We start from the raw sequence: 10621 nt of genomic DNA, 5'->3' as shown, positions 1-10621 counted from the left end.
ATAGTAATATTTAGAATATGAATTACTGGCTCATTTTTTAATTAATTTTAATGCAGTTTTCGCAGAAGGGTTTCTTTTTCGTATTATTAACCATTACATATAGAATAATGTACAAAATCAAACACAGGACGGTCCCCTATTGAATGCAATATGCTCGCTGGTATATTGACATTTTTGTATATAAGCAGGGCTATAGCACTGTATCTGATGTTTGGTGTAGAAGCGTTCAGATAGAGTTATAACGAGAGATTCAATATACCTCACTTGGCGACAAAATTATGCCGTCCTGTTTGATAGCTATGCATTTATCGCTCTGCTGCCAGTATTCGGGAGTCTGAGGTCACCCTTTGCAATCTGTTTGTAAGTAGTCCATTTGCTGATGTAGGACGCCTACGTCAATAAAACATACTAGTTCTGCTTCCTTCTAATTGGATTTTAATTGAAGACTATTAATATAAAGCTGAGGTTGAAAGTTTTGAGGAAGCTGAGTTCAGTAACTATCTTTGTTTCCAAAAAGCTGATGACATGATTAATTTATGCGTAAGATATCAATATTATGGAAAATAGTTAATATAAATATTAGACTTACTTTCTTTCTCCGAAAATATGACATTTCTTGAAGCAAACAATATCGAAAACGTCTTTAAAATATAACTGTAATATGTTTTTAAAATACATAAAAATCATTATGAATAAATTATTTTTTTTTATTAATGAAAATGACCAAATTCTCAGTAAAAAGGTTGTAATTATTCCTCAAATCTACATTGTTGGTAACGTGACAGCCATCTCCTGCCATGAGCGGTGAGGAACAGAGGGTCGGAGCACGCGCGCCCTCCGTGATAGTTGATCATCATAAAATCATAGCAATTGGTCACACCGTCGCCATTGCAGTCCTGGAAAAATAAAATCTAAGTATTAGAAGTAAGTATCTATAATTTATGGAGGAACCAGTTTCACTTAAGACTGTTTTGAAAACGATGGGTGGCGATGATTACACTATCCGGTGACTGAATAGTAAAAAATATTTCCAACAGATACCTATTATTCATTGAGGAATCAGTTTTACTAAAGCCTGTCTCGAAACAGATGGGTGGCGATGATCACACTATCCGGTGACTGAATAGAAAAAATATTTCCAAAACCTTCCTAATCGAATATTTCGTTGCAGGACAAATTGGTGTTCCCTGAGAGATGCCGAGGTTCACCGCTCGGTGTCATAAAATATGTGGCACTGCTGATTCCCGTTTTTAGGAGTTGCAGTGATGGATGTGAGGGCGGGAACGTCTCAACATCCGGTGACTGCCTTCTTTGAATTTCCGTTTTAGTAATTTCTTATGTTTACGCGAATGTTAGACATTGAAATAAAACTAAAAACTATTTAAACGGATTTTATCGCGGTTTTTTATATTATTATTTTCTCCCGACGTTTCGAAGACTTTGCAGCCTTCATGGTCACGGGGGGGACTGAGGTGTTGTTCATCCGTAAAGTCAAAGTTACAATATCTACCTACATTTTTCAAATATACAACTTTTAAAAATTTTTATCTGTTGACGGTCCGATCTACGCAGAATGAGCTCACAGTGTCTTGAGGTCTGGCAGCCGGTCTTTTGGGATCCGATTTAATTAAATGTAGAACAGGATCCCAGGCTTGTGCAAGCTTCCAACCATCTTCCCTATTGAAATTTGGGTGTTTTTAATTTCAATAGCCTCGCGAATCATCCTAGGTAGGAATCGGTGTTCTTTGGCAAGGATTTGTGGCTTGTCTAATCGCAAATAATGATTGGAGCCTCCTTCAGAATGTTCAGCGACTGCAGACTTCGTAGAGCGTCGGTGTTTCACGTCAGCTATATGTTCTTTTACGCGGGTCCCTATATTTCTTTTTGTTTGTCCTGTATAAGAGGCCACAGTTGCAGTCTATCTTGTATACACCCGGTTCTTGCAGAGGTATATGGCACTTGACGGGTGGTAAAAATTGACTAATCTTCTTAGGCGGCTTGAAATAGGTTTTATTGAAGCACGCTTCGGGATGTAGCCAATCTTGTCGGTGACTCCTCTCACATATGGTAGTACAACCGGAACACGTTCAACTGTGGCTGGTTTCACTCGGTCTCTGTGACGGCGGCGTGGAATTTGGAGCTTGTTGTCTCGCAGTACTTGCTTGACATGTTGTAGCTCAGCGGCCAGGTGTTTCTCATCACAGATTCCTCGTGCTCTCTGAAACAATGATTTGCCCACGGTAGCTAACTGTTTTGGATGGTGGTGAGATTCACCGTTCAGATATTTATCAGTATGGGTCTGTTTCCGATACATAGTATGACTTAAGGTCTGATCAGGATTACGAATGACTAAAACATCCAAGAAAGCAAGAGATTTGTTGTGTTCTAACTCCATAGTGAATTGGATTTTATTATTTATGGAGTTAAGGTGATTTAAAATGCAGATACTTTGTCCGATGGTAAAATTGTGAAAGTATCATCTACGTACCGTTTGTAAAACCTTGGAGAGACCGGTGATGTTGTCAGGGCTGTCTCCTCGAAGTCCTCCATGAATATATCGGCGACTATCGGAGATACAGGGGAGCCCATCGCTACACCCTCTACTTGTACATAGAACTGATCATTCCACAACATATAGCCAGATGTAAGGCAGTGTTGGAGTAGTTCTGCATATCGACAGATCGACACACCAACCTACAGATTGGCTCAGCACGTAGCAAAAGTGCTTTCACCCCTCAGAGGAAACACTAGAGCATCTGTGAAGGATTCATACCAATTTGTCAGCGACATTAAACACCTACAGTTAGCTGACAATGAAACAATGGTCAGTTTTGATGTCCAGTCTCTCTTCACGAGCTTACCATTACAAGATTCCATCAAAATTGTGTCTAAGAAGTTAGTAGATAATAACATACCTGTGGAATATGCAGAACTACTCCAACACTGCCTTACATCTGGCTATATGTTGTGGAATGATCAGTTCTATGTACAAGTAGAGGGTGTAGCGATGGGCTCCCCCTGTATCTCCGGTAGTCGCCGATATATTCATGGAGGACTTCGAGGAGACAGCCCTGACAACATCACCGGTCTCTCCAAGGTTTTACAAACGGTACGTAGATGATACTTTCACAATTTTACCATCGGACAAAGTATCTGCATTTATAAATCACCTTAACTCCATCAATAATAAAATCCAATTCACTATGGAGTTAGAACACAACAAATCTCTTGCTTTCTTGGATGTTTTAGTCATTCGTAATCCTGATCAGACCTTAAGTCATACTGTGTATCGGAAACAGACCCATACTGATAAATATCTGAACGGTGAATCTCACCACCATCCAAAACAGTTAGCTACCGTGGGCAAATCATTGTTTCAGAGAGCACGAGGAATCTGTGATGAGAAACACCTGGCCGCTGAGCTACAACATGTCAAGCAAGTACTGCGAGACAACAAGCTCCAAATTCCACGCCGCCGTCACAGAGACCGAGTGAAACCAGCCACAGTTGAACGTGTTCCGGTTGTACTACCATATGTGAGAGGAGTCACCGACAAGATTGGCTACATCCTGAAGCGTGCTTCAATAAAACCTATTTCAAGCCGCCTAAGAAGATTAGTCATTTTTACCACCTGTCAAGTGCCATATACCTCTGCAAGAACCGGGTGTATACAAGATAGACTGCAACTGTGGCCTCTCTTATATAGGACAAACAAAAAGAAATATAGGGACCCGCGTAAAAGAACATACAGTTGACGTGAAACACCGACGCTCTACGAAGTCTGCAGACGCTGAACATTCTGAAGGAGGCTCCAATCATTATTTGCGATTAGACAAGCCACAAATCCTTGCCAAAGAACACCGATTCCTTCCTAGGATGATTCGCGAGGCTATTGAAATTAAAAAACACCCAAATTTCAATAGGGAAGATGGTTGGAAGCTTGCACAAGCCTGGGATCCTGTTCTACATTTAATTAAATCGGATCCCAAAAGACCGGCTGCCAGACCTCAAGACACTGTGAGCTCATTCTGCGTAGATCGGACCGTCAACAGATAAAAATTTTAAACAGTTGTATATTTGATACATGTAGTTAGATATTGTAACTTTGACTTTACGGATGAACAACACCTCAGTCCCCCCCGTGACCATGAAGGCTGCAAAGTCTTCGAAACGTCGGGAGAAAATAATAATATAAAAAACCGCGATAAAATCCGTTTAAATAGTTTTTAGTTTTATTTCAATGTTCCGTTTTAGTAGTATGAACAGGTGCGTAACACATACATCTCGCCAGTTATGTTAGGATTCTTGTAAGAGGGGCAAGTCAACTGTAATTTTTTAGGTATATTATTTGCAAACTCTTAACTAGTATTTCGTAAAAGTAAAACCCAAAAATAGTTTTTTTTTTCCTCTGAAGGCAGATGAGTTAACAGCCCACATGATAGTATGGGGTCACGTGTGCCCATAGACATAGGTAATGCCAGTGGCACAGTCCAGCCGCTGCATACCATTTTTTTAAACCACGTTTGAAGAAGTATATGTCATAGTGCTGATCGGGATCGAACCTCCAGTGTACGACGTAATTATTATCCAAAACAACTTCGCCACTAAGACAGTCGAAGTTGAAAAGGATAACTACTATGTTATCAATTTATGAAACACCCTTATAAGGATTAAAAAATATTCGTGTTTAGTTTGACCAAAATATTATAAATTTTTTATCTGTTTACCTTTCCATATTTTGTCATGTAGCTCTCGACGATCTTAATAGAACAGTTGTAATCTCTGGCACAGTCTTCGAATGCTGGAAATAATTAAGTATTATAAGGTAATTATTTATTCGAAAACACTAACCCCCTTATTCAAAGACGTTTTTTATCTAACGACCGAGTAAGGCTGTGATAACAAGTCTGTTTCTCAGTGCTGACGGCATGGCAGTCTTCACAGTGCGTAGACGTAGGGCCGTTGTGATTGGCTAATATTGAAATACAACAATAATAACCACTCACAACGGCCCTATGTCTATTTCTCAGTGATGTTGGGCACTGAGAAACAAGCTTGTTATCACAGCTCTACTCCGTCCTTAGATAAAAAAACGTTTATGAATAAGGGGGTAATACGTTATTTATTACTTAAGAATTAATTGAGCAATCACTAAATCAAGATTTTCTTTGGGCATCATTTCACTTAACACAAGATGCAGTGAAGCCACTTAGATCAAAACCAGATCCGTTAAAATACTTTGTTGAGACCGAGATCCGATAAAAAAATATTAATTCTCTGATGAATTTGAATATATGGCATAATTATCTACGTAGATGTCATGCCAGGGACCTCCGGCTAGGTAGTGAGTACCTACCCTCAAAGGCGCCGACAAGGGCGGGCAGGGGGGTGGGCAGCTAGAGGTTCTAAAACACAAATTAATTCACCAATTCCATTCCTAATATTCCGTATGCTTAATTACGCTCTACTATACGTTGTTGTTAAAACGGCAGAGGGGGTAGTGGGGGAGGAACATGTGCTCTCGATTTTACCCACAATTCATACTTTTTTCTCATTTCCCATATCGACTTGCCCCGCCCTGGGCCATCGGCTGGCGACGGTCTTGCCTACCGTTAGCGATTTACCCGGGAAAATTTAAGTGTTGCTTGGTAATTACGTTCTTAATTTCCTAGACGAGCATGGTCAAAATGTTATGCAAATTTCATTGCGTTAAAACTTAAGAAAGTTAATTATTGATTATGTATACTTTTTGTGAGTTAAATAAATATTTTTTTTTGCTGTCTGTTGCGATACCTTACAAAAGGTCATGTTCTTTGCAAGCTTGCAAAGTGCTTTGTAAAACAATAGATGATACATTTATGCAGAATAAACCACTTACCTTCTTGTCTTTCTGGATCATCGTCAGGTAATGTGGGTTTGCCTGCATCCACCCAGTAAACCCTGGATATGTAGAAGGGTCCGCAATATCCTCCACTGCATTTGTGCGACAAATCACACCCGGCCACGTGACATAGACAACGGATGCACGTCTCGTTTAGATTGGAAATGCGCGCACCTGAAATTGGTCGGGTTATACAGCAATTAGATCTTGAAACTTTGTTTCTTTTGGCGGGATTTACGATAAATAAATTGAAAAAAAACCGAACGTAACGAATAAAATTCAAGCTAAACATATTATTATTGTCCATAGAAAAGAGATTTTTGGATAACCACAGAATTTCTACAAGGTCTAAAAATATTTATTGTTGTCCTTGCAATAAAAATGGAAAGATTTTTCTATGTTCCAAATATTCTACTGCAGATCATAAGATCTACAAAATATTTTTATCTTCGCAAACACGATAAAGACCGCACTAATGAAAAAATACACATACCTGTCGTTGTAGACACAGCATACAGGAGCAAAGATATATAAACGACCAACATTCTCCCAGAATGACACTTGTTTTCTTAGGAATAAGTATTATAATTCACAATCTCGCAGGAACATTTCGATAACCTCACGGAATGTCATCGATAACAATAATCCTTTAGTTTTGCTAATACTGACTAATAGACTACAAATATAAGATGTATTCAATACGTATTGTGTCATCCGTTCAAGGAACTAGTTACGCAAAAAACTTAGCAAAAACTAATAAGCCGTCGGTGATGCGACCGCCCTTTCTAACGAACTAATATACAATTATCACGATTCCGAACAGTTCGCTTGTAATGGAATCATTGCCGAGGTTATACCGAATAAATTATATTTAGCTCCTTCTACTTCGTGATTTATATCACAAAATATCACGTCCGTTTGTACAACATCCTGTTCGTTTGTTTAGGACTTTGATTATTTTGCGGTTGAGATGAGAGACTATGTTCGTTACGTGTAAGTACTTGCCTCTTTTTGTATACGGTTTGATTATGGAATTATATTTAGTTTTTTATAGCAGAGGGGCAAAGGATTAACTAGGATGTGGTAAGTAACTCTCGTTAATTTCATAAATGATGTGAGAGAGATCTTAGATGTCATGAGAATCTTGAAGGAAAGAATAAGGTGAGGGTATACTTGGGAAGTAACTCTCATTAATTTCATAAATAAAATGAAAGAGATCTTAGATGTCATTTAGGTAAGGTAAGGCTATCCTACCTACCTATGGTGAGGGTATATTTGGGTCCCCTGTAATCTGACTGAGTGCGATAGTTGCAAGCACTTTGATTGAGTCAGGTTGTTGGTACTGTAAAAGATTTTGCGTCTTTAAAAACAAATAAACACAAAAAAAAAGTCGACGTAAGTGAAATATATTTGAAATCTTCATTATATTTTATATATAATCTTAGAGGCTTATGATCTACATGATAAGCCAGCCTCATCGTATCCTAAAACTAATTTTCCTATTCAATACCAGCTCCGATTCTGGAATTAATGCCCGATATGGCGATAGGCTCACCGCTACACATCATGGGACGGAACACACATAGCGAAAAGTGGGTGCCCTAGTAGCACCGCTGCCTACCCTTTCTGAGATAAAGGCTTGATGTGTGTTTTGTTTGTATAAATAAATATTCGGACAACCTCCATAATAAAGTAATTATCAGATCTACTCAGAATTTGGTGCGTCGCATAGAATCCATTAGGTACTAAGCCTGTTTTGTTTTTCTTCTTAAGCAGAGACGCTTTTGGATCCGGTGGCATTAAACTACAATACTTTTCGGAAATACCCGTGGTCATGGTCATTCAATAATGTTTATCTATTATACAAAAACAGTTTTTAATGTATATACTGATAAGTATATAAAGTTCATTTCGCCGGTTTGGTTTTACCGTGACCCCTTTATAGTGTAAATTATTTGTTTTGTTTCAATGGTTTAATATTTTTTAAGTGGAAATGAAGTCGGAGATAACTCTATATGTTGTTAAACAATAACTGTTATTAAATAAAAGTGTTTTATATATATCTGTTTATTTGATTCTTTTACAAGTCATTGCTTTATTAATTTAACAATACTCCATTAATTGTTCCAACGTGTAAGCTCTCGAACAGTCTTCAGGGTAGCTCCGGATGGATTTGTAAATATCTGCGGAGTTGTCACCTAAAAAGTAGATATAAAATTATATTTTAGACTACGCGCAGACAGTCAAATTATCGTAGTTTATTTTTTATATTGGCACGATAAAGTGGCCTCGCTGCACCTGATGGTAAGTGGTTTAGTTTCCAATAGAATGTCGACTAATGACAGATGATTACCCCTTGACAGTCGACACAATTATATCGGCGTTTTGGAACTGGATATATACAGGCTGATCCCGGAACGCGACACAATTATGTGGTTCACTATGACGGATTTTAATATCTTGTGTTCGGTGGTCGCTATCTGGGCGGATATATAATATATCCTACCATCAGCAAAAGCAGTATAAACCCGACGCCATGATACTACACTACCTTGTTTCCAAGCAATCGATATTATAATATAGAAGAATTGCTTCATAAAAATACTATATTAATCAATTGGAAACTCGAAGACTCAAGATCGCATGCGTCCGACACAAAAAAAAACTACTACGTGACTAATTTGCAAAACTTGACAATGATTTCTTATGTTTACGCGAATTTTAGACATCAAAATTTAACTATTTTACATATCGCGATAAAATCCGAAAAATAGTTTAAATTTAAAACTTGACTAATTACTTACCTATTGTTTTATATTTAAAGATCTATAGATTCCTAGTTCCTACAAAGTCATTTTGTTGTAACGTTGACAAATTAACAAATAAAAATTTGTGATAAAAAAAAAATGAATATGTTGAATTTTTTTACAAGTTTAACGTCGAAACCGGGTTGTTTCACTTCGAAACTGGATGAAGGAGTTCTTTAATGATTAATTTTGTAAATAATGTTGATCTAATGTTAATTTCCTTACCTTCCGAATTGACATTGCACGCAATATCAATGAGATGGTGGAGATTTCTAAGGCAATATAATGAAAAGCTTTGCTCCGGAAAGCATTCTGTTTTTAACACGCCCAAAGCCAACAGCATCCAAAATAGATATTTCATTATAATGATGGGGATTATTCTGAAAAATAAATATTATTATTTTGCGTTCAATTATTGATGACTAAAGTATATAAAGAACAATTAATAAACACGCCAAACATATATATTCGTTATAGAGCTATTTTAGTAAACGAACCCAATTTCAATCTTCAATCCGACTTTGAGAATTAACCAATCAAAATAACTCATTTGTAAGCTTGTCAAAAAGAATCTTTGTTCTAATTAGTGCATTATCGCGATAATCGAAAAAAGCGATCGGGATCATTTATTGACAATAGCGGTTACTCACCAAAAAGTCTTTACTTGTCATATTCTAATCAATGTTTATAGCACATGCAATAAGAACTAAAATTCAACGCTCCAGAAATATCATTATTCTAAACTAAGTGATTATACTTATTGAATTTATAACAATTATATTCTCTCGGTCGTCTTCTGTAGGTACAACTGAGCTTTATTTGAAGATAAGTATAATATATTATCACTATTATATGTTGTATCATATGTTTCATTTAGTATAAATTTGCAGTTCCTCAAACTTTTTTGTGCTATGAACTCTCTTTAAGATTACATAATTTATTTGAGGCGTCAACTTGCATAGTGACTTAGTATGGATAATCTATATATATAAAAATGAATCCCTATTTCCCTTGGTCACGCCATCACGCGTCAACGGCTGGACCGATTACACTATTTTTTGTTGTTGTGTTTGTTATTGTCAGGAGAAGGTTCTTATGAAAGAAAAAAACTCCAAAAATTGCGCGGAAAATTAGAAAATTTAAGAAAAGTTTATTTCAGCGATTGACAGAATGCGCGCTGCAAATTCATAGTTGGCAGGACATCGTCCGTCGGGTCGACTAGTATTAAAAAACGATATTATTTCAGTCAATAGCCCAGCAACCAGTTCAGCTGTCTACCATCCACACACTCAGTATACTTCCCATCTGCAATAGTCATTGCAACTTGTGGACACTGTTTTTGTCTATATTTCCTCCATAAGTACCGACAGAGAGAGTACTTGAAAGTTGTTCACATCCTAACTGGAGTAACATTTTGTAATAAAGCATTCTATCGGATTTTATCGCGGTTTTTTATATTATAATTTTCTAACGACGTTTCGAAGACTTTGCAGCCTTCATGGTCACTGAGCCTATAAAATCCGAAAAAAACATTATGAAGTAATGTATCTTAAAGGAGTCTCTATGAGTTGGATACATATCCTTACGCAAGCCTCCAAAAAGGATCGTGCTTCGTGCCGTGATTTCTCGCAGGAAACATTCATCATTAAAAAATATTATGGCTATAGTAAATAATGTTAGTGAGGTGGCAATTTTAATGTTTCTGAGATAGCAAAGTAAGTCAATCGCGTGAGTGCAGTGTAGTCTAAATATATGCTAACGAAAGAAGTCTTACAAATATCGTTAGGGAGGACTCGGCTTGGATAGATGGATGAAAACCGGCTAGGTCTATCTGCCGTTTCCAATAAATGATTCCAATCGCTTGGTTTTACCTCAAAAATGGACCAATCAGAACAAACATTTCTTTGATATGCTTACAATAATTTTGATTGAC

The 10621-nt window shown here is 37.2% G+C and overlaps 1 protein-coding gene and 1 long non-coding RNA gene across 2 annotated transcripts; both read right to left on the bottom strand.

Annotated features, from left to right (window-relative positions):
* Positions 1-728: 728 nt before the first annotated feature.
* On the bottom strand, positions 729-6798 carry LOC115453142 (lysozyme). Its single transcript, XM_030181796.1, has 4 exons — positions 6375-6798; positions 5879-6055; positions 4728-4801; positions 729-896 (listed from the first exon to the last, which is right to left on the bottom strand). Exons 1-4 carry the CDS (start codon positions 6424-6426, stop codon positions 750-752), a joined length of 450 nt encoding a protein of 149 aa, XP_030037656.1. The 5' UTR covers positions 6427-6798; the 3' UTR covers positions 729-749.
* A 1134-nt stretch (positions 6799-7932) lies between these two features.
* Positions 7933-9500, bottom strand: LOC115453143. The gene is made up of 3 exons (XR_003939543.1): positions 9339-9500; positions 8914-9068; positions 7933-8079 (listed from the first exon to the last, which is right to left on the bottom strand). It is a non-coding gene; the product is annotated as an uncharacterized LOC115453143 (long non-coding RNA).
* Positions 9501-10621: the final 1121 nt, after the last annotated feature.

The sequence above is a fragment of the Manduca sexta genome, chromosome 10 (genome assembly GCF_014839805.1).
Source record: "Manduca sexta isolate Smith_Timp_Sample1 chromosome 10, JHU_Msex_v1.0, whole genome shotgun sequence".
Classification (NCBI taxonomy): Eukaryota; Metazoa; Arthropoda; class Insecta; order Lepidoptera; family Sphingidae; genus Manduca; species Manduca sexta.
The sequence above is the reverse complement of the archived record's forward strand: the minus strand, read 5'-3'. Positions and strand labels throughout refer to the sequence as shown.